Source organism: Oncorhynchus gorbuscha, linkage group LG10 (genome assembly GCF_021184085.1).
Source record: "Oncorhynchus gorbuscha isolate QuinsamMale2020 ecotype Even-year linkage group LG10, OgorEven_v1.0, whole genome shotgun sequence".
Classification (NCBI taxonomy): domain Eukaryota; kingdom Metazoa; phylum Chordata; class Actinopteri; order Salmoniformes; family Salmonidae; genus Oncorhynchus; species Oncorhynchus gorbuscha.
The window spans coordinates 80,832,825-80,859,770 of NC_060182.1; the positions used below are offsets into that span (position 1 = coordinate 80,832,825).

Genomic DNA, 26,946 nt, shown 5'->3' on the forward strand with positions numbered 1-26,946 from the left:
AGAAAAAGAGAGAGAGAGAGAAAGAGAGAGAGAGAGAGAGAGAGAGAGAGAGAGAGAGAGAGAGAGAGAGAGAGAGAGAGAGAGAGAGAGTGAGAGAGAGAGAAAGAGAGAGCGAGAGAGAGAAAGAGAGAGAGAGAGAGAAAGAGAGAGAGAGAGAGAGAGAGAGAGAGCGAGAGAGAGAAAGAGAGAGAGAGGCAATGAGCCTTTTGGCTCTGAGTCTAAGTTTGTAACTAACTAGTTAAATAAAGGTTCAATAAAAACTGTAAAATAAAACTAAGGCTCTGATTCCAATACCTTGTTCCTGTTCATATTGATAGATGCCAACCCAGAACACTGGGATCCTGTGTGAAACAACTCCCACTTTCTCTCCACCATTCAGCGTTGGTTGGGAGAGAATGCCCACTCTCACTAGAATATTTACACTCTGTTTCAGTGTGCCATCATCAAAACAACAGTGCATAGGACTATTAAAAACACGATTTTAGTTTGAAGGATAACATGAAAATATGAACACTTAAGTGACACAAACAATTGGACAAAGCTCCCTGAGCATTCCAGCTCGTCCCTGGTGTTTAATGTCGCAACAATTGAAGAGGGACAGTTAAGCCCAAAAAATGGAGCTTGGACTCTCAGCTTCACTGTTAAAGGCTATTGCATTATGATGACTAACAATAAAACTGCACAGCGATGTCTGGATTTCCAACTCAATGTAGAAATGCTTATATAAAGGGCTTGATAACTTTGTGTCTGTCAGTTGTGAGGGACACACTTTCTTTGATACCATTTCTTTCAGAAACTTACTTCCTATCACATTTCTTTCAGAAACTTACTTCCTATCACATTTCTTTCAGAAACTTACTTCCTATCACATTTCTTTCATAAGATGCTTGATGCAGATATTTTACATGCACATTACAACATGTAAGTTGAACATCATCATGTACCATCATTGCACATGCATAGTTTATCTACTAGGGCTCTGTCAATCTTAATGGATAAAACCAAATCAGGTTGAAATTAACTGTACCTCCTGGATAGAACCAAATCAGGTTGAAATTAACTGTACATCCTGGATAGAACCAAATCAGGTTTTAATGCTCCTGGATAGAACCAAATCAGGTTAAAATTAACACCTCCTGGATAGAACCAAATCAGGTTGAAATTAACTGTACCTCCTGGATAGAACCAAATCAGGTTGAAATTAATCTACTCCTGGATAGAACCAAATCAGGTTGAAATTAACTGTACCTCCTGGATAAAACCAAATCAGGTTGAAATTAACTGTACCTCCTGGATAGAACCAAATCAGGTTGAAATTAACTGTACCTCCTGGATAGAACCAAATCAGGTTGAAATTAACTGTACCTCCTGGATAGAACCAAATCAGGTTAAAATTAACTGTACCTCCTGGATAGAACCAAATCAGGTTGAAATTAACTGTACCTCCTGGATAGAACCAAATCAGGTTGAAATTAACTGTACCTCCTGGATAGAACCAAATCAGGTTGAAATTAACTGTACCTCCTGGATAGAACCAAATCAGGTTGAAATTAACTGTACCTCCTGGATAGAACCAAATCAGGTTGAAATTAACTGTACCTCCTGGATAGAACCAAATCAGGTTGAAATTAACTGTACCTCCTGGATAGAACCAAATCAGGTTGAAATTAACTGTACCTCCTGGATAGAACCAAATCAGGTTGAAATTAACTGTACCTCCTGGATAAAACCAAATCAGGTTGAAATTAACTGTACCTCCTGGATAAAACCAAATCAGGTTGAAATGTATTCTACAATGAATTTCCACTTCAATGACAAATTCATCATCAACAGAAGACACTAATGTGTATAGAACAGTATAAAAAATGTGTAGAAGTGTAGACTATGGTTGAGTGAGAGACAAGCTGTAGCGATTCCCCCTTCCCTCTAAGTCAAGATAAAAGCAAGAGCTTAACAAACGAGGTTTTGCAAATCTGCCTAGAATCCACTAGCGGAGCATTGAAAGTAAAGGCCTTAGGGTGAGCAGCATATTGTGTAGTATTAAAAACCTACCGTTGAATTTCTCCAGAGAGCATTACACTATTTTGGAAAAAAACTAAGTTTGTCTGTCATATAAAACCCTCATGGAATATTATTGTAATTCACATGAATGTTACTGCAATTCTTCAGATGGCTTCTTTCAGATGTGCATATCCCTGTAATAAACTTGCTATAACTATGTAATAACTTGGTTTGGCTCCACACTACAAGTAACCACAAAGATGTGTCAGTAGCCTACTGTAGGCTACTTGCAAAAGTAGATGGTCCAACCTTATGTACGATTGAACAATGTAGGTTATTACATTACATTCTCTACGTAGATGTTTATTCTGGTTGGCAATGTGCCATCTCGTGGACATGATCCCTAATCACTGGTCTCTAATCACTATCACAAAAATAAGCCACCAAATATTCAGGCATTAGCGAATACTATTTCCAGACATGTTTAATTCACACAATTACATAGCAACCATGCACGAGCGTCGCGCCCCTGCTTTGAGCCCTAATGGAAAAGTTACTGGAGAGAGAGAGAGTGGGTGAGAGCAGGATGTATCAGTCGCCATTACTGACTGGGATGAGAGAGAGGAGGGAGCAGGTCTCCGATTACACGCATACCACCAATTAAACAAAATATATAAAAACAAAACACATTTGGAATAGAAAGAGGATGCACGGAACGTTCCCCGTGAATTGCAGTGCACGAGCCGTTGAAAAATGGAATTTGCTGGAGTAAAATAATACACTTGGAATGCTACCTTTTTTCGTGGTCTCGGAGCTGGGAGCGACCATGTTAGGTAGGGGAATGTATTTGGAATGGACTGAATCGAATTTCTTCATTAGCTACACCCTGGATACAATTGCCTGTGTCAAATAAATGCATTTTTTTTCAATTAAGGATCAAGGGACGTAACGAAATATTTCGGCAAGGTCATTCGTTGGTATTTTGCGCTGAGTGAAATGTATTATTGTTCGACCAGCTACCACTATTTTGCTATCTAACTAGGCAGTGTGAGCTACAGCTAGCTAGTGGGCTAAGCTCAGCCAGAGACTACTCTGGAAGCAAGCGATTTTAGCTTAGGCCCCTGAGTTGGCTATACAAGTCATTCTTCCAACCAAATGCCATTGATGATGGGGTTATCATTGTCATAGTTTCTGATTACAATGGCATAGCCAGACGTAACCTTTTGTTGCATGGGTTATTATAATTGTTACCATGTGCAGATAAAACAAACCACGTTTGCTAGCAACCTAATTGGAAGTGTGACAGTTTCACTTGGTGGACGTTTCTTGCTTGATAGTTCGCACGCAGTTAATGTTAGCTAGCTAGGTCATTTAGCACAGGCTCTTATCCAGAGCGACATTAGCTAGCTAACTAATGAACCTCGGATTGTTGCAAGATGATCATTGTTACTGACAAGTTGTCCAGAGCAGCGTCGTGCTTTTGAATAACCTCTACATCTCGTGGTAGAGGGTTGCTTTTGAGTTTTGATTGGTGTGCCTCCCTGGCAATGACATTCTTGGTTGAATACCATTATCATTAATTAATGACGGGTTTAGAAGGGCGCACCGTTCAGAACGTAGCAGATCAGAAAGAAATGTAACCACAGCCAGGCACTACGATGGTTTGCTAGTGATAGAACCACAGCCAGGCACTACGATGGTTTGCTAGTGATAGAACCACAGCCAGGCACTACGATGGTTTGCTAGTGATAGAACCACAGCCAGGCACTACGATGGTTTGCTAGTGATAGAAACCACAGCCAGGCACTACGATGGTTTGCTAGTGATAGAACCACAGCCAGGCACTACGATGGTTTGCTAGTGATAGAAACCACAGCCAGGCACTACGATGGTTTGCTAGTGATAGAACCACAGCCAGGCACTACGATGGTTTGCTAGTGATAGAACCACAGCCAGGCACTACGATGGTTTGCTAGTGATAGAACCACAGCCAGGCACTACGATGGTTTGCTAGTGATAGAACCACAGCCAGGCACTACGATGGTTTGCTAGTGATAGAACCACAGCCAGGCACTACGATGGTTTGCTAGTGATAGAACCACAGCCAGGCACTACGATGGTTTGCTAGTGATAGAACCACAGCCAGGCACTACGATGGTTTGCTAGTGATAGAACCACCACAGCCAGGCACTACGATGGTTTGCTAGTGATAGAACCACCACAGCCAGGCACTACGATGGTTTGCTAGTGATAGAACCACAGCCAGGCACTACGATGGTTTGCTAGTGATAGAACCACAGCCAGGCACTACGATGGTTTGCTAGTGATAGAACCACAGCCAGGCACTACGATGGTTTGCTAGTGATAGAACCACAGCCAGGCACTACGATGGTTTGCTAGTGATAGAACCACCACAGCCAGGCACTACAATGGTTTGCTAGTGATAGAACCACAGCCAGGCACTACGATGGTTTGCTAGTGATAGAACCACAGCCAGGCACTACGATGGTTTGCTAGTGATAGAACCACCACAGCCAGGCACTACGATGGTTTGCTAGTGATAGAACCCACAGACAGGCACTACGATGGTTTGCTAGTGATAGAACCACCACAGCCAGGCACTACGATGGTTTGCTAGTGATAGAACCACAGCCAGGCACTACGATGGTTTGCTAGTGATAGAACCACCACAGCCAGGCACTACGATGGTTTGCTAGTGATAGAACCACAGCCAGGCACTACGATGGTTTGCTAGTGATAGAACCACAGCCAGGCACTACGATGGTTTGCTAGTGATAGAACCACAGCCAGGCACTACGATGGTTTGCTAGTGATAGAACCACAGCCAGGCACTACGATGGTTTGCTAGTGATAGAACCACCACAGCCAGGCACTACAATGGTTTGCTAGTGATAGAACCACAGCCAGGCACTACGATGGTTTGCTAGTGATAGAACCACAGCCAGGCACTACGATGGTTTGCTAGTGATAGAACCACCACAGCCAGGCACTACGATGGTTTGCTAGTGATAGAACCACCACAGCCAGGCACTACGATGGTTTGCTAGTGATAGAACCACCACAGCCAGGCACTACGATGGTTTGCTAGTGATAGAACCACAGCCAGGCACTACGATGGTTTGCTAGTGATAGAACCACAGCCAGGCACTATGATGGTTTGCTAGTGATAGAACCACAGCCAGGCACTACGATGGTTTGCTAGTGATAGAACCACAGCCAGGCACTACGATGGTTTGCTAGTGATAGAACCACAGCCAGGCACTACGATGGTTTGCTAGTGATAGAACCACAGCCAGGCACTACGATGGTTTGCTAGTGATAGAACCACAGCCAGGCACTACTACGATGGTTTGCTAGTGATAGAACCACAGCCAGGCACTACGATGGTTTGCTAATGATAGAACCACAGCCAGGCACTACGATGGTTTGCTAGTGATAGAACCACAGCCAGGCACTATGATGGTTTGCTAGTGATAGAACCACAGCCAGGCACTACTACGATGGTTTGCTAGTGATAGAACCACAGCCAGCCACTACGATGGTTTGCTAGTGATAGAACCACAGCCAGGCACTACGATGGTTTGCTAGTGATAGAACCACAACCAGGCACTACGATGGTTTGCTAGTGATAGAACCACAGCCAGGCACTACGATGGTTTGCTAGTGATAGAACCACAGCCAGGCACTACGATGGTTTGCTAGTGATAGAACCACCACAGCCAGGCACTACGATGGTTTGCTAGTGATAGAACCACAGCCAGGCACTACGATGGTTTGCTAGTGATAGAACCACCACAGCCAGGCACTACGATGGTTTGCTAGTGATAGAACCACCACAGCCAGGCACTACGATGATTTGCTAGTGATAGAACCACCACAGCCAGGCACTACGATGGTTTGCTAGTGATAGAACCACAGCCAGGCACTACGATGGTTTGCTAGTGATAGAACCACAGCCAGGCACTATGATGGTTTGCTAGTGATAGAACCACAGCCAGGCACTACGATGGTTTGCTAGTGATAGAACCACAGCCAGGCACTACTACGATGGTTTGCTAGTGATAGAACCACAGCCAGGCACTACGATGGTTTGCTAGTGATAGAACCACAGCCAGGCACTACGATGGTTTGCTAGTGATAGAACCACAGCCAGGCACTACGATGGTTTGCTAGTGATAGAACCACAGCCAGGCACTACGATGGTTTGCTAGTGATAGAACCACCACAGCCAGGCACTACGATGGTTTGCTAGTGATAGAACCACAGCCAGGCACTACGATGGTTTGCTAGTGATAGAACCACAGCCAGGCACTACGATGGTTTGCTAGTGATAGAACCACCACAGCCAGGCACTACGATGGTTTGCTAGTGATAGAACCACAGCCAGGCACTACGATGGTTTGCTAGTGATAGAACCACAGCCAGGCACTACTACGATGGTTTGCTAGTGATAGAACCACAGCCAGGCACTACGATGGTTTGCTAGTGATAGAACCACAGCCAGGCACTACTACGATGGTTTGCTAGTGATAGAACCACAGCCAGGCACTACGATGGTTTGCTAGTGATAGAACCACAGCCAGGCACTACTACGATGGTTTGCTAGTGATAGAACCACAGCCAGGCACTACGATGGTTTGCTAGTGATAGAACCACAGCCAGGCACTACTACGATGGTTTGCTAGTGATAGAACCACAGCCAGGCACTACTACGATGGTTTGCTAGTGATAGGCTACCTTCTCACCTGGTCAGTGCTAGTCACACATCTCGATAATAACAAAAAAGTCAGTAGATATGCAATAGCTAAATTCCTGTTTAATACTAGAAGCGCGGACCGGTGTAACTACAGTATTATAAATCGGACGTCAAAACTGGACTGTTTGCGTTGTAAGATGTCATGATGGGGTGTGTTGCATGATTCTTAGGTGACGAACATGCGAAGTGAAACAAATAATAGCCAGTATTGTTGTCAAAAGGTCCAATGATGACAGGTGCTATAGTTCTCTAGTAACATCTGCAACAATAGCATTGCTGGAGTAAACTGAAATATAATCCATATTGAATGTTGATGAATAGCAGGTTTCTGGAATTTGCTAAATAACTCAATTATGATCTTGTCTCCTTATGCTTTTTTCATTATTTCTAGGTCACTGCCTCCAAGTCTGAAGTTGCATAACATTTTTTATCTTGTGCACAAATTGGATAAAATTAGTTTTTTTTAATGGAATGGCCAATATCTGTGGGGGGAAATTACTCATGAAAAGAGTCACTGACACTGAACAAGGAACTTATTTGTTACACTCCTACAGACAGTACAGGATTTATCAACATTTTTATTTGCAGTTTATCACATTTTTTTTTGCAGGTTAACCTCTGTTGTAGGTTATTGCCTCATATGACCGACAGTCTCCAGAGCGGAAATAGCCTACTGTAACTGTTTAGATTGTATCATTAGTCCTGTGGACTGTTTGCAAAAGTTGTTCACTATAAAGGGAACACGGTGCCATTTGGTACGTAGACCATATTAGGCCTATATGATCTGTTTTTGTGTTCCTATGTGTGTGTAGTTCAATTATACACTCTTTCTTTTTCAGGGAGGTCATAATAATGGAGAACCAGCTGCCCTATCCCAGCTCGAGGATCTAGGAGGATACAGCGATTCACCACTAAAGGGAGAAAGCCATGAACGTGCACCAGCACCCTATCTAACCAATTGGAGTGGAATGATAGCTGTGCTGGTAGAAACCTTTCTTGAAATTGACAAAGCAATGACAGGGGGAATATAATGGCCAAGAACAAGGAGGCACGCCCCCCAACATATGCTGTTAGTGTTGTCGGCCTCTCAGGGACAGAGAAGGAGAAGGGCAATTGTGGCGTGGGCAAGTCCTGCCTATGCAACAGATATGTGTGTTCCAACGCTGACGGCTACTACACTGAGCACACTTCTGTGTTGAGCACAATTGACTTTGGAGGTCGTGTGGTGAACAATGATCACTTCCTCTACTGGGGTGAAGTGCCACACCGAAGCGATGATGGGCTCGAGTGTAAAATTCAAATCATTGAACAAACAGAGTTCATTGATGATCAGACCTTCTTGCCACATCGCAGCACAAACCTGCAGCCCTATAGTAAAAGGGCTGCAGCCTTCAAGCTACAGTCTGCTGAGAAGCTGATGTACATTTGCACCGACCAGCTTGGCCTGGAACAGGATTTTGATCAGAAGCAGATGGCCGATGGGAAACTGAACATTGACGGTTTTTTATTGTGCATAGACGTGAGCAAAGGCTGCAATAGGAAATTTGAGGATCAGATGAAATTTGTCAACAGCCTTTATTCTCAAATGGTCAAATCGAAAAAGCCCATCGTCATTGCTGCAACTAAATGTGACGAGTGCATGGAGCAGTATCTAAGGGACCTTCAGGTGTTCGCTGCAAGCAAAAAGAACCTCCTGGTGGTAGAAACGTCAGCTCGATCGAGAATCAATGTAGACCTCTGTTTTAACGCGTTGACCCAGCAGATGGACAAACCACGAGGCAAACCCAAAATCATTCCTTATTTGGAGGCCTATAAAGTTCAGCGACAATTAGTAGCCACAGTGTCCGACAAGTTTGAAAAGAGGATTGTACAAACCGTCAGAGATTATCACATAAGTTGGAAAACAGTGAGTAACATGTTGAAAAACCACCCCGACTATGAGGAATACATCAACTTGGAAGGCACCCGAAAAGCTAGAAACACCCTCAACAAGCACATCGAACAGCTGAAGCAGGAACATATCAGGAAAAGGAGGGAAGAATACTTCTCGAGCCTGCCAAAAATTCTCAATAACTTGCTCAACAACTTGGAAGAACTCGAGAACCTGAGCTGGTCGGAGGCTCAAAGAATCTTGAAGAGCAGGGCTGAGTTTCATTTCTGGTTTGTGGTGCTGGAGCACACTCCATGGGATGAGACGGACCAAATTGACAAAGTCAATGACAGAAGAGTGCCCTTTGATCTCCTTAAAACATTGGAAGGGGAGAAGATTTTTCAGAACCATGTTCAGCATCTGTTCTCAGAGAAAATGCGGTTAGAAATGAAGAATAGATTCAAGAAGACATTGGATAGAGTCCATTTCATCAGCCCTGGACAACCCTGGGAAGAGGTCATGTGTTTTGTCATGGAGGACGAGGCCTACAAGTATATCAGTGAATCTGATCACAGGGATGTTTACAGCCAGCATCAGCAGGAAATAGTTGAAAGGGCCAAAGAGGAATTTCAGGAAATGCTTTTTGAACACGCAGAGCTGTTTTATGACCTTGATTTAAACGCCACCCCAAGCTGTGACAAAATGAGCGAGATCCACACTGTGCTCAACGAGGAGCCCAGATACAGAGCTCTGCAGAAACTGGCCCCTGACAGGGAGTCACTTCTTCTCAAGCACATCGGGTTCGTCTACCACCCCACGAAGGAGACGTGTCTGAGTGGACAGAGCTGTGTTGACATGAATGTCGAGCAGGTACTGGCTAACAGGCTAGTTCAGCTGGACCATGGTCGCTCTAATCTCTACTATAACAGTGCCAACATTGATAAAGTCAATTTGTGTCTCTTGGGAAGGGAGGGTCTCGCACAAGAACTTGCAAATGAAATCCGAGCCCAGTCCACAGACGACGAGTACACCCTGGATGGGAAAATCTATGAACTGGAGCTTCTGCCTGTTGATGTCAACTCAACATTGCTCTTTAGTCATACGTGGGCGTCAACCTTCAAACCTCACGGAATCTTCTGTGTCTTCAGCTCCATAGAGTCGCTAAATTGTATTGGCGACTGCGTAGGGAGAATCAGGGCAGAGATTGCACAGAACAGGAGGGAGAGATACGCTCCACCATTGCCATTCATTCTAATCCTAGCAAACCAGAGAGACAGCGTTTGCAAAAATATGCCTATATTAAGGCATCAGGGCCAACAGCTTGCAAATAAGCTACAGTGCACCTTTGTAGATATACCTTCTGCTACCTTTCCACGGAAGTTTAACGAGTTCCAAATTAAACAGGCTCTCAGAGGAGTATTAGAAGGACTAAAGCACAACTTTGATGTGATGAGCCCTCTGCCGTCCATCAAAGACATGTCAGAGACCGACTTGAGGATTGTTATGTGTGCCGTGTGTGGGGATCCATTTAGCGTAGACCTCATCCTCTCACCTTTCCTGGATTCACATTCCTGCAGCGCAGGGCAACCTGGCCAAAGTAACACTCTGATCCTCAACAAAATCATTGGCGACAGTCGCAGAAGAATACAGGTCACAGTCCTCTCCTACCACTCCTCCATCGGAATCAGGAAGGACGAGCTCGTCCATGGATACATCTTGGTCTACTCAGCAAAACGCAAGTCCTCCATGGCGATGCTCAGAGCATTCCTGGCAGAGGTCCAAGATGTCATCCCTGTTCAAATGGTGGCCGTCACAGACAGTCAAGCAGACTTCTTTGAGAATGACCCAATCAAAGACCTCATGACTGAAGGAGAGCACATCGCTACAGAGATAACCGCCAAATTCACAGCTCTCTACTCTCTGTCTCAGTACCATCGTCAGACGGAAGTCTTCACGCCGTTCTTCAACGAGGTGCTAGAGAAGAAGAGCAGCATCGAAAGCGCCTTCATGTTTGACAGCTCTCGAGACTGCACGGGTGCGAGTGAAGATGTCTTCCCCCAGTCTCCCCATTGCCATTCCCCTGCTTACAGTTACTACCCTGACTCAGAGGACGACACCGAGGCTCCTCCGCCTTACAGCCCCATCGGGGACGACGTGCAGCTTCTTCCAACGCTTAGCGAACGTGGAAAGTGCAGGATCGATCTGGAGGGGAATGAGTACCCTGTCCATAGCACACCTGTCGGTGACCAAGAGCGCAACCACAGAGTTCCTCCCCCGGTTAGACCCAAGCCTATACTATCCAAACCCAACGTCAAGAAGTTGGACCCCAATCTCCTGAAGACCATTGAGGCTGGGATGAGGAGCAACAGACGACAACGCAGCCCCATGGCCCAAGGTGAAGACGTCGAGGCGTCCGACAATTACGCAGACCCCGTAGACACTCTCCTGAAATCAAAGGGCTTTACCGACAACATCTACGCTGTCCCGGAGGACACCACAGCAGGACCCTCAAAATGCTCAACTCGTTTGAGGGGCTTCACGTCTCACACGGGGACGAGGAGAACGGCTTCGACCACAAGGCGCAGGCCAGTAGGAGGCCCACCAAGTATAAGCACCGCTCCAAAATACTCTTCAGCAAAACCAAGATGTACCACAGACGTGTCCACTCCGACGTCAGCGATGATGAGTCTGGGCCGGCCATGCAGAAGAAGAAGAAGGGCAGGGCCCATCGGGGCAGTGAGGAAGACCCCCTGCTGTCCCCTGCGGACCCCTGGAAGGGAGGGATAGACAACCCTGCCATCACCTCCGATCCAGAGCAGGATGACATGAAGAAGAAAAAGAAGAAAACGCCAAAGACAAAGGAACCTAAAAAGGTAGGCATTCTGATTCATGATTACTATAACACAGATTCCGAATGGTCTGCTCTCATGATTACTATAACACAGATTCAGAATGGTCTGCTCTCATGATTACTATAACACAGATTCAGAATGGTCTTCCATCATGATTACTATAACACAGATTCAGAATGGTCTGCTCTCATGATTACTATAACACAGATTCAGAATGGTCATGATTACTATAACACAGATTCAGAATGGTCTGCTCTCATGATTACTATAACACAGATTCAGAATAGTCTGCTCTCATAATTACTATAACACAGATTCAGAATGGTCTGCTCTCATGATTACTATAACACAGATTCAGAATGGTCATGATTACTATAACACAGATTCAGAATGGTCTGCTCTCATGATTACTATAACACAGATTCAGAATGGTCTGCTCTCATGATTACTATAACACAGATTCAGAATGGTCTGCTCTCATGATTACTATAACACAGATTCAGAATAGTCTGCTCTCATGATTACTATAACACAGATTCAGAATGGTCTGCTCTCATGATTACTATAACACAGATTCAGAATGGTCTGCTCTCATGATTACTATAACACAGATTCAGAATGGTCTGCTCTCATGATTACTATAACACAGATTCAGAATGGTCTGCTCTCATGATTACTATAACACAGATTCAGAATAGTCTGCTCTCATGATTACTATAACACAGATTCAGAATGGTCTGCTCTCATGATTACTATAACACAGATTCAGAATGGTCTGCTCTCATGATTACTATAACACAGATTCAGAATGGTCTGCTCTCATGATTACTATAACACAGATTCAGAATGGTCTGCTCTCATGATTACTATAACACAGATTCAGAATGGTCTGCTCTCATGATTACTATAACACAGATTCAGAATGGTCTGCGCTCATGATTACTATAACACAGATACAGAATGGTCTGCGCTCATGATTACTATAACACAGATTCAGAATGGTCTGCTCTCATGATTACTATAACACAGATTCAGAATGGTCTGCTCTCATGATTACTATAACACAGATTCAGAATGGTCTGCGCTCATGATTACTATAACACAGATTCAGAATGGTCTGCTCTCATGATTACTATAACACAGATTCAGAATGGTCTGCGCTCATGATTACTATAACACAGATTCAGAATGGTCTGCGCTCATGATTACTATAACACAGATTCAGAATGGTCTGCGCTCATGATTACTATAACACAGATTCAGAATGGTCTGCGCTCATGATTACTATAACACAGATTCAGAATGGTCTGCGCTCATGATTACTATAACACAGATTCAGAATGGTCTGCTCTCATGCTTACTATAACACAGATTCAGAATGGTCTGCTCTCATGCTTACTATAACACAGATTCAGAATGGTCTGCTCTCATGCTTACTATAACAGACAGATTCAGCTTACTATAACACAGATTCAGAATGGTCTGCTCTCATGATTACTATAACACAGATTCAGAATGGTCTGCTCTCATGCTTACTATAACACAGATTCAGAATGGTCTGCTCTCATGATTACTATAACACAGATTCAGAATGGTCTGCTATAACACAGATTCAGAATGGTCATGATTACTATAACACAGATTCAGAATGGTCTGCTCTCATGATTACTATAACACAGATTCAGAATGGTCTGCTCTCATGATTACTATAACACAGATTCAGAATGGTCTGCTCTCATGATTACTATAACACAGATTCAGAATGGTCATGATTACTATAACACAGATTCAGAATGGTCATGATTACTATAACACAGATTCAGAATGGTCTGCTCTCATGATTACTATAACACAGATTCAGAATGGTCTGCGCTCATGATTACTATAACACAGATTCAGAATGGTCTGCTCTCATGCTTACTATAACACAGATTCAGAATGGTCTGCTCTCATGCTTACTATAACACAGATTCAGAATGGTCTGCTCTCATGCTTACTATAACACAGATTCAGAATGGTCTGCTCTCATGCTTACTATAACACAGATTCAGAATGGTCTGCTCTCATGATTACTATAACACAGATTCAGAATGGTCATGATTACTATAACACAGATTCAGAATGGTCATGATTACTATAACACAGATTCAGAATGGTCATGATTACTATAACACAGATTCAGAATGGTCTGCGCTCATGATTACTATAACACAGATTCAGAATGGTCTGCTCTCATGATTACTATAACACAGATTCAGAATGGTCTGCTCTCATGCTTACTATAACACAGATTCAGAATGGTCTGCTCTCATGCTTACTATAACACAGATTCAGAATGGTCTGCTCTCATGCTTACTATAACACAGATTCAGAATGGTCTGCTCTCATGATTACTATAACACAGATTCAGAATGGTCTGCTCTCATGATTACTATAACACAGATTCAGAATGGTCATGATTACTATAACACAGATTCAGAATGGTCTGCGCTTGATTACTATAACACAGATTCAGAATGGTCTGCTCTCATGATTACTATAACATAGATTCAGAATGGTCTGCTCTCATGCTTACTATAACACAGATTCAGAATGGTCTGCTCTCATGCTTACTATAACACAGATTCAGAATGGTCTGCTCTCATGCTTACTATAACACAGATTCAGAATGGTCTGCTCTCATGCTTACTATAACACAGATTCAGAATGGTCTGCTCTCATGCTTACTATAACACAGATTCAGAATGGTCATGATTACTATAACACAGATTCAGAATGGTCATGATTACTATAACACAGATTCAGAATGGTCTGCGCTCATGATTACTATAACACAGATTCAGAATGGTCTGCTCTCATGATTACTATAACACAGATTCAGAATGGTCTGCTCTCATGCTTACTATAACACAGATTCAGAATGGTCTGCTCTCATGCTTACTATAACACAGATTCAGAATGGTCTGCTCTCATGCTTACTATAACACAGATTCAGAATGGTCTGCTCTCATGCTTACTATAACACAGATTCAGAATGGTCTGCTCTCATGCTTACTATAACACAGATTCAGAATGGTCATGATTACTATAACACAGATTCAGAATGGTCATGATTACTATAACACAGATTCAGAATGGTCTGCGCTCATGATTACTATAACACAGATTCAGAATGGTCTGCTCTCATGCTTACTATAACACAGATTCAGAATGGTCTGCTCTCATGCTTACTATAACACAGATTCAGAATGGTCTGCTCTCATGCTTACTATAACACAGATTCAGAATGGTCTGCTCTCATGATTACTATAACACAGATTCAGAATGGTCATGATTACTATAACACAGATTCAGAATGGTCTGCTCTCATGCTTACTATAACACAGATTCAGAATGGTCTGCTCTCATGATTACTATAACACAGATTCAGAATGGTCTGCTCTCATGATTACTATAACACAGATTCAGAATGGTCATGCTTACTATAACACAGATTCAGAATGGTCTGCTCTCATGCTTACTATAACACAGATTCAGAATGGTCTGCGCTCATGCTTACTATAACACAGATTCAGAATGGTCTGCGCTCATGATTACTATAACACAGATTCAGAATGGTTTGCTCTCATGATTACTATAACACAGATTCAGAATGGTCTGCTCTCATGATTACTATAACACAGATTCAGAATGGTCTGCTCTCATGCTTACTATAACACAGATTCAGAATGGTCTGCTCTCATGCTTACTATAACACAGATTCAGAATGGTCTGCTCTCATGCTTACTATAACACAGATTCAGAATGGTCTGCTCTCATGCTTACTATAACACAGATTCAGAATGGTCTGCTCTCATGATTACTATAACACAGATTCAGAATGGTCTGCTCTCATGATTACTATAACACAGATTCAGAATGGTCTGCTCTCATGCTTACTATAACACAGATTCAGAATGGTCATGATTACTATAACACAGATTCAGAATGGTCATGATTACTATAACACAGATTCAGAATGGTCATGATTACTATAACACAGATTCAGAATGGTCTGCGCTCATGATTACTATAACACAGATTCAGAATGGTCTGCTCTCATGATTACTATAACACAGATTCAGAATGGTCTGCTCTCATGATTACTATAACACAGATTCAGAATGGTCATGATTACTATAACACAGATTCAGAATGGTCATGATTACTATAACACAGATTCAGAATGGTCTGCGCTCATGATTACTATAACACAGATTCAGAATGGTCTGCTCTCATGCTTACTATAACACAGATTCAGAATGGTCTGCTCTCATGCTTACTATAACACAGATTCAGAATGGTCTGCTCTCATGCTTACTATAACACAGATTCAGAATGGTCTGCTCTCATGCTTACTATAACACAGATTCAGAATGGTCTGCTCTCATGATTACTATAACACAGATTCAGAATGGTCATGATTACTATAACACAGATTCAGAATGGTCATGATTACTATAACACAGATTCAGAATGGTCATGATTACTATAACACAGATTCAGAATGGTCTGCGCTCATGATTACTATAACACAGATTCAGAATGGTCTGCTCTCATGCTTACTATAACACAGATTCAGAATGGTCTGCTCTCATGCTTACTATAACACAGATTCAGAATGGTCTGCTCTCATGCTTACTATAACACAGATTCAGAATGGTCTGCTCTCATGCTTACTATAACACAGATTCAGAATGGTCTGCTCTCATGATTACTATAACACAGATTCAGAATGGTCTGCTCTCATGATTACTATAACACAGATTCAGAATGGTCATGATTACTATAACACAGATTCAGAATGGTCTGCGCTCATGATTACTATAACACAGATTCAGAATGGTCTGCTCTCATGATTACTATAACACAGATTCAGAATGGTCTGCTCTCATGCTTACTATAACACAGATTCAGAATGGTCTGCTCTCATGCTTACTATAACACAGATTCAGAATGGTCTGCTCTCATGCTTACTATAACACAGATTCAGAATGGTCTGCTCTCATGCTTACTATAACACAGATTCAGAATGGTCTGCTCTCATGCTTACTATAACACAGATTCAGAATGGTCATGATTACTATAACACAGATTCAGAATGGTCATGATTACTATAACACAGATTCAGAATGGTCTGCGCTCATGATTACTATAACACAGATTCAGAATGGTCTGCTCTCATGATTACTATAACATAGATTCAGAATGGTCTGCTCTCATGCTTACTATAACACAGATTCAGAATGGTCTGCTCTCATGCTTACTATAACACAGATTCAGAATGGTCTGCTCTCATGCTTACTATAACACAGATTCAGAATGGTCTGCTCTCATGCTTACTATAACACAGATTCAGAATGGTCTGCTCTCATGCTTACTATAACACAGATTCAGAATGGTCATGATTACTATAACACAGATTCAGAATGGTCATGATTACTATAACACAGATTCAGAATGGTCTGCGCTCATGATTACTATAACACAGATTCAGAATGGTCTGCTCTCATGCTTACTATAACACAGATTCAGAATGGTCTGCTCTCATGCTTACTATAACACAGATTCAGAATGGTCTGCTCTCATGCTTACTATAACACAGATTCAGAATGGTCTGCTCTCATGATTACTATAACACAGATTCAGAATGGTCATGATTACTATAACACAGATTCAGAATGGTCTGCTCTCATGCTTACTATAACACAGATTCAGAATGGTCTGCTCTCATGATTACTATAACACAGATTCAGAATGGTCTGCTCTCATGATTACTATAACACAGATTCAGAATGGTCATGCTTACTATAACACAGATTCAGAATGGTCTGCTCTCATGCTTACTATAACACAGATTCAGAATGGTCTGCGCTCATGCTTACTATAACACAGATTCAGAATGGTCTGCGCTCATGATTACTATAACACAGATTCAGAATGGTTTGCGCTCATGATTACTATAACACAGATTCAGAATGGTCTGCTCTCATGATTACTATAACACAGACTCAGAATGGTCTGCTCTCATGCTTACTATAACACAGATTCAGAATGGTCTGCTCTCATGCTTACTATAACACAGATTCAGAATGGTCTACTCTCATGCTTACTATAACACAGATTCAGAATGGTCTGCTCTCATGCTTACTATAACACAGATTCAGAATGGTCTGCTCTCATGATTACTATAACACAGATTCAGAATGGTCTGCTCTCATGATTACTATAACACAGATTCAGAATGGTCTGCTCTCATGATTACTATAACACAGATTCAGAATGGTCTGCTCTCATGCTTACTATAACACAGATTCAGAATGGTCTGCTCTCATGCTTACTATAACACAGATTCAGAATGGTCTGCTCTCATGCTTACTATAACACAGATTCAGAATGGTCTGCTCTCATGCTTACTATAACACAGATTCAGAATGGTCTGCTCTCATGCTTACTATAACACAGATTCAGAATGGTCTGCTCTCATGCTTACTATAACACAGATTCAGAATGGTCTGCTCTCATGCTTACTATAACACAGATTCAGAATGGTCATGATTACTATAACACAGATTCAGAATGGTCATGATTACTATAACACAGATTCAGAATGGTCTGGCTCATGATTACTATAACACAGATTCAGAATGGTCTGCTCTCATGCTTACTATAACACAGATTCAGAATGGTCTGCTCTCATGCTTACTATAACACAGATTCAGAATGGTCTGCTCTCATGCTTACTATAACACAGATTCAGAATGGTCTGCTCTCATGATTACTATAACACAGATTCAGAATGGTCATGATTACTATAACACAGATTCAGAATGGTCTGCTCTCATGCTTACTATAACACAGATTCAGAATGGTCTGCTCTCATGATTACTATAACACAGATTCAGAATGGTCTGCTCTCATGATTACTATAACACAGATTCAGAATGGTCATGCTTACTATAACACAGATTCAGAATGGTCTGCTCTCATGCTTACTATAACACAGATTCAGAATGGTCTGCGCTCATGCTTACTATAACACAGATTCAGAATGGTCTGCGCTCATGATTACTATAACACAGATTCAGAATGGTCTGCGCTCATGATTACTATAACACAGATTCAGAATGGTCTGCTCTCATGATTACTATAACACAGATTCAGAATGGTCTGCTCTCATGCTTACTATAACACAGATTCAGAATAGTCTGCTCTCATGATTACTATAACACAGATTCAGAATAGTCTGCTCTCATGATTACTATAACACAGATTCAGAATAGTCTGCTCTCATGATTACTATAACACAGATTCAGAATAGTCTGCTCTCATGATTACTATAACACAGATTCAGAATGGTCATGATTACTATAACACAGATTCAGAATAGTCTGCTCTCATGATTACTATAACACAGATTCAGAATAGTCTGCTCTCATGATTACTATAACACAGATTCAGAATGGTCATGATTACTATAACACAGATTCAGAATGGTCATGATTACTATAACACAGATTCAGAATAGTCTGCTCTCATGATTACTATAACACAGATTCAGAATAGTCTGCTCTCATGATTACTATAACACAGATTCAGAATGGTCATGATTACTATAACACAGATTCAGAATGGTCATGATTACTATAACACAGATTCAGAATGGTCATGATTACTATAACACAGATTCAGAATGGTCTGCTCTCATGATTACTATAACACAGATTCAGAATGGTCTGCGCTCATGCTTACTATAACACAGATTCAGAATGGTCATGATTACTATAACACAGATTCAGAATGGTCATGATTACTATAACACAGATTCAGAATGGTCTGCTCTCATGATTACTATAACACAGATTCAGAATGGTCTGCTCTCATGCTTACTATAACACAGATTCAGAATGGTCATGATTACTATAACACAGATTCAGAATGGCCATGATTACTATAACACAGATTCAGATTGGTCATGATTACTATAACACAGATTCAGAATGGTCTGCTCTCATGATTACTATAACACAGATTCAGAATGGTCTGCTCTCATGATTACTATAACACAGATTCAGAATGGTCATGCTTACTATAACACAGATTCAGAATGGTCTGCTCTCATGCTTACTATAACACAGATTCAGAATGGTCTGCTCTCATGCTTACTATAACACAGATTCAGAATGGTCTGCTCTCATGCTTACTATAACACAGATTCAGAATGGTCATGATTACTATAACACAGATTCAGAATGGTCATGATTACTATAACACAGATTCAGAATGGTCATGATTACTATAACACAGATTCAGAATGGTCTGCTCTCATGATTACTATAACACAGATTCAGAATGGTCTGCTCTCATGATTACTATAACACAGATTCAGAATGGTCTGCTCTCATGATTACTATAACACAGATTCAGAATGGTCATGATTACTATAACACAGATTCAGAATGGTCATGATTACTATAACACAGATTCAGAATGGTCTGCGCTCATGATTACTATAACACAGATTCAGAATGGTCTGCGCTCATGATTACTATAACACAGATTCAGAATGGTCTGCTCTCATGCTTACTATAACACAGATTCAGAATGGTCTGTTCTCATGCTTACTATAACACAGATTCAGAATGGTCTGCTCTCATGCTTACTATAACACAGATTCAGAATGGTCATGCTTACTATAACACAGATTCAGAATGGTCTGTTCTCATGCTTACTATAACACAGATTCAGAATGGTCTGTTCTCATGCTTACTATAACACAGATTCAGAATGGTCTGCTCTCATGCTTACTATAACACAGATTCAGAATGGTCTGTTCTCATGCTTACTATAACACAGATTCAGAATGGTCTGCTCTCATGCTTACTATAACACAGATTCAGAATGGTCATGCTATCTATAACACATATTCAGAATGGTCATGCTATCTATAACACAGATTCAGAATGGTCATGCTATCTATAACACAGATTCAGAATGGTCTGCTCTCATGCTTACTATAACACAGATTCAGAATGGTCATGCTATCTATAACACAGATTCAGAATGGTCTGCTCTCATGCTTACTATAACACAGATTCAGAATGGTCATGCTATCTATAACACAGATTCAGAATGGTCTGCTCTCATGCTTACTATAACACAGATTCAGAATGGTCATGCTATCTATAACACAGATTCAGAATGGTCTGCTCTCATGCTTACTATAACACAGATTCAGAATGGTCATGCTATCTATAACACAGATTCAGAATGGTCTGCTCTCATGCTTACTATAACACAGATTCAGAATGGTCTGCTCTCTATAACACAGATTCAGAATGGTCTTACTATAACACAGATTCAGAATGGTCTGCTCTCATGATTACTATAACACAGATTCAGAATGGTCTGCTCTCATGCTTACTATAACACAGATTCAGAATGGTCTGCTCTCATGCTTACTATAACACAGATTCAGAATGGTCTGCTCTCATGCTTACTATAACACAGATTCAGAATGGTCTGCTCTCATGCTTACTATAACACAGATTCAGAATGGTCTGCTCTCATGCTTACTATAACACAGATTCAGAATGGTCTGCTCTCATGCTTACTATAACACAGATTCAGAATGGTCTGCTCTCATGATTACTATAACACAGATTCAGAATGGTCTGCTCTCTATAACACAGATTCAGAATGGTCTGCTCTCATGCTTACTATAACACAGATTCAGAATGGTCATGATTACTATAACACAGATTCAGAATGGTCATGATTACTATAACACAGATTCTCATGATTACTATAACACAGATTCAGAATGGTCTGCTCTCATGATTACTATAACACAGATTCAGAATGGTCTGCTCTCATGCTTACTATAACACAGATTCAGAATGGTCATGATTACTATAACACAGATTCAGAATGGTCATGCTTACTATAACACAGATTCAGAATGGTCTGCTCTCATGATTACTATAACACAGATTCAGAATGGTCTGCTCTCATGCTTACTATAACACAGATTCAGAATGGTCATGATTACTATAACACAGATTCAGAATGGTCATGATTACTATAACACAGATTCAGAATGGTCATGATTACTATAACACAGATTCAGAATGGTCATGCTTACTATAACACAGATTCAGAATGGTCTGTTCTCATGCTTACTATAACACAGATTCAGAATGGTCTGCTCTCATGCTTACTATAACACAGATTCAGAATGGTCTGCTCTCATGCTTACTATAACACAGATTCAGAATGGTCTGCTCTCATGCTTACTATAACACAGATTCAGAATGGTCTGCTCTCATGATTACTATAACACAGATTCAGAATGGTCTGCTCTCATGCTTACTATAACACAGATTCAGAATGGTCTGCTCTCATGCTTACTATAACACAGATTCAGAATGGTCTGCTCTCATGCTTACTATAACACAGATTCAGAATGGTCTGCTCTCATGCTTACTATAACACAGATTCAGAATGGTCTGCTCTCATGCTTACTATAACACAGATTCAGAATGGTCTGCTCTCATGCTTACTATAACACAGATTCAGAATGGTCTGCTCTCATGCTTACTATAACACAGATTCAGAATGGTCTGCTCTCATGCTTACTATAACACAGATTCAGAATGGTCATGATTACTATAACACAGATTCAGAATGGTCATGATTACTATAACACAGATTCAGAATGGTACTTACTATAACACAGATTCAGAATGGTCTGTTCTCATGCTTACTATAACACAGATTCAGAATGGTCTGCTCTCATGCTTACTATAACACAGATTCAGAATGGTCTGCTCTCATGCTTACTATAACACAGATTCAGAATGGTCTGCTCTCATGCTTACTATAACACAGATTCAGAATGGTCTGCTCTCATGCTTACTATAACACAGATTCAGAATGGTCTGCTCTCATGATTACTATAACACAGATTCAGAATGGTCTGCTCTCATGATTACTATAACACAGATTCAGAATGGTCTGCTCTCATGCTTACTATAACACAGATTCAGAATGGTCTGCTCTCATGCTTACTATAACACAGATTCAGAATGGTCTGCTCTCATGCTTACTATAACACAGATTCAGAATGGTCTGCTCTCATGCTTACTATAACACAGATTCAGAATGGTCTGCTCTCATGCTTACTATAACACAGATTCAGAATGGTCTGCTCTCATGCTTACTATAACACAGATTCAGAATGGTCTGTTCTCATGATTACTATAACACAGATTCAGAATGGTCATGCTTACTATAACACAGATTCAGAATGGTCTGCTCTCATGCTTACTATAACACAGATTCAGAATGGTCTGCTCTCATGCTTACTATAACACAGATTCAGAATGGTCTGCTCTCATGCTTACTATAACACAGATTCAGAATGGTCTGCTCTCATGCTTACTATAACACAGATTCAGAATGGTCTGCTCTCATGATTACTATAACACAGATTCAGAATGGTCTGCTCTCTATAACACAGATTCAGAATGGTCTGCTCTCATGCTTACTATAACACAGATTCAGAATGGTCATGATTACTATAACACAGATTCAGAATGGTCATGATTACTATAACACAGATTCAGATTGGTCATGATTACTATAACACAGATTCAGAATGGTCTGCTCTCATGATTACTATAACACAGATTCAGAATGGTCTGCTCTCATGCTTACTATAACACAGATTCAGAATGGTCATGATTACTATAACACAGATTCAGAATGGTCATGCTTACTATAACACAGATTCAGAATGGTCTGCTCTCATGATTACTATAACACAGATTCAGAATGGTCTGCTCTCATGCTTACTATAACACAGATTCAGAATGGTCATGATTACTATAACACAGATTCAGAATGGTCATGATTACTATAACACAGATTCAGAATGGTCATGATTACTATAACACAGATTCAGAATGGTCATGCTTACTATAACACAGATTCAGAATGGTCTGTTCTCATGCTTACTATAACACAGATTCAGAATGGTCTGCTCTCATGCTTACTATAACACAGATTCAGAATGGTCTGCTCTCATGCTTACTATAACACAGATTCAGAATGGTCTGCTCTCATGCTTACTATAACACAGATTCAGAATGGTCTGCTCTCATGCTTACTATAACACAGATTCAGAATGGTCTGCTCTCATGCTTACTATAACACAGATTCAGAATGGTCTGCTCTCATGCTTACTATAACACAGATTCAGAATGGTCTGCTCTCATGATTACTATAACACAGATTCAGAATGGTCTGCTCTCATGCTTACTATAACACAGATTCAGAATGGTCTGCTCTCATGCTTACTATAACACAGATTCAGAATGGTCTGCTCTCATGCTTACTATAACACAGATTCAGAATGGTCTGCTCTCATGCTTACTATAACACAGATTCAGAATGGTCTGCTCTCATGCTTACTATAACACAGATTCAGAATGGTCTGCTCTCATGCTTACTATAACACAGATTCAGAATGGTCTGCTCTCATGCTTACTATAACACAGATTCAGAATGGTCTGTTCTCATGATTACTATAACACAGATTCAGAATGGTCATGCTTACTATAACACAGATTATAGAATGGTCTGTTCTCATGATTACTATAACACAGATTCAGAATGGTCTGCTCTCATGCTTACTATAACACAGATTCAGAATGGTCTGTTCTCATGCTTACTATAACACAGATTCAGAATGGTCTGTTCTCATGCTTACTATAACACAGATTCAGAATGGTCTGTTCTCATGCTTACTATAACACAGATTCAGAATGGTCTGCTCTCATGATTACTATAACACAGATTCAGAATGGTCTGCTCTCATGCTTACTATAACACAGATTCAGAATGGTCTGCTCATGATTCTATAACACAGATTCAGAATGGTCTGCTCTCATGATTACTATAACACAGATTCAGAATGGTCATGCTTACTATAACACAGATTCAGAATGGTCTGCTCTCATGCTTACTATAACACAGATTCAGAATGGTCTGCTCTCATGATTACTATAACACAGATTCAGAATGGTCTGCTCTCATGCTTACTATAACACAGATTCAGAATGGTCTGCTCTCATGCTTACTATAACACAGATTCAGAATGGTCTGCTCTCATGCTTACTATAACACAGATTCAGAATGGTCTGCTCTCATGATTACTATAACACAGATTCAGAATGGTCTGCTCTCATGCTTACTATAACACAGATTCAGAATGGTCTGCTCTCATGCTTACTATAACACAGATTCAGAATGGTCTGCTCTCATGCTTACTATAACACATATTCAGAATGGTCTGCTCTCATGATTACTATAACACAGATTCAGAATGGTCTGCTCTCATGCTTACTATAACACAGATTCAGAATGGTCTGCTCTCATGATTACTATAACACAGATTCAGAATGGTCTGCTCTCATGCTTACTATAACACAGATTCAGAATGGTCTGTTCTCATGCTTACTATAACACAGATTCAGAATGGTCATGCTATCTATAACACAGATTCAGAATGGTCTGTTCTCATGCTTACTATAACACAGATTCAGAATGGTCTGCTCTCATGCTTACTATAACACAGATTCAGAATGGTCATGCTATCTATAACACAGATTCAGAATGGTCTGTTCTCATGCTTACTATAACACAGATTCAGAATGGTCTGCTCTCATGCTTACTATAACACAGATTCAGAATGGTCATGCTATCTATAACACAGATTCAGAATGGTCATGCTATCTATAACACAGATTCAGAATGGTCATGCTATCTATAACACAGATTCAGAATGGTCTGCTCTCATGCTTACTATAACACAGATTCAGAATGGTCATGCTATCTATAACACAGATTCAGAATGGTCTGCTCTCATGCTTACTATAACACAGATTCAGAATGGTCATGCTATCTATAACACAGATTCAGAATGGTCTGCTCTCATGCTTACTATAACACAGATTCAGAATGGTCATGCTATCTATAACACAGATTCAGAATGGTCATGCTATCTATAACACAGATTCAGAATGGTCTGCTCTCATGCTTACTATAACACAGATTCAGAATGGTCTGCTCTCTATAACACAGATTCAGAATGGTCTGCTCTCATGATTACTATAACACAGATTCAGAATGGTCATGCTTACTATAACACAGATTCAGAATGGTCTGCTCTCATGCTTACTATAACACAGATTCAGAATGGTCTGCTCTCATGCTTACTATAACACAGATTCAGAATGGTCTGCTCTCATGCTTACTATAACACAGATTCAGAATGGTCATGATTACTATAACACAGATTCAGAATGGTCATGATTACTATAACACAGATTCAGAATGGTCATGATTACTATAACACAGATTCAGAATGGAATTACTATAACACAGATTCAGAATGGTCTGCTCTCATGATTACTATAACACAGATTCAGAATGGTCTGCTCTCATGATTACTATAACACAGATTCAGAATGGTCATGATTACTATAACACAGATTCAGAATGGTCATGATTACTATAACACAGATTCAGAATGGTCTGCGCTCATGATTACTATAACACAGATTCAGAATGGTCTGCTCTCATGCTTACTATAACACAGATTCAGAATGGTCTGTTCTCATGCTTACTATAACACAGATTCAGAATGGTCTGCTCTCATGCTTACTATAACACAGATTCAGAATGGTCATGCTTACTATAACACAGATTCAGAATGGTCTGTTCTCATGCTTACTATAACACAGATTCAGAATGGTCTGTTCTCATGCTTACTATAACACAGATTCAGAATGGTCTGCTCTCATGCTTACTATAACACAGATTCAGAATGGTCTGTTCTCATGCTTACTATAACACAGATTCAGAATGGTCTGCTCTCATGCTTACTATAACACAGATTCAGAATGGTCATGCTATCTATAACACATATTCAGAATGGTCATGCTATCTATAACACAGATTCAGAATGGTCATGCTATCTATAACACAGATTCAGAATGGTCTGCTCTCATGCTTACTATAACACAGATTCAGAATGGTCTGCTATCTATAACACAGATTCAGAATGGTCTGCTCTCATGCTTACTATAACACAGATTCAGAATGGTCATGCTATCTATAACACAGATTCAGAATGGTCTGCTCTCATGCTTACTATAACACAGATTCAGAATGGTCATGCTATCTATAACACAGATTCAGAATGGTCTGCTCTCATGCTTACTATAACACAGATTCAGAATGGTCATGCTATCTATAACACAGATTCAGAATGGTCTGCTCTCATGCTTACTATAACACAGATTCAGAATGGTCTGCTCTCTATAACACAGATTCAGAATGGT

At 40.7% G+C, this 26,946-nt stretch overlaps 1 protein-coding gene across 1 annotated transcript in view; it reads left to right on the forward strand.

The window, feature by feature from the left end:
* The first annotated feature begins 2,590 nt into the window (after positions 1-2,590).
* Positions 2,591-26,946, forward strand: part of LOC124046629 (rho GTPase-activating protein 5-like) — a 98,544-nt gene continuing 74,188 nt past the window's right edge. Inside the window, 3 exon segments of the mRNA XM_046367232.1 lie at positions 2,591-2,834; positions 7,618-11,144; positions 11,147-11,521. Coding sequence (XP_046223188.1) covers positions 7,809-11,144; positions 11,147-11,521 — 3,711 coding nt within the window. The 5' untranslated portion in view covers positions 2,591-2,834; positions 7,618-7,808.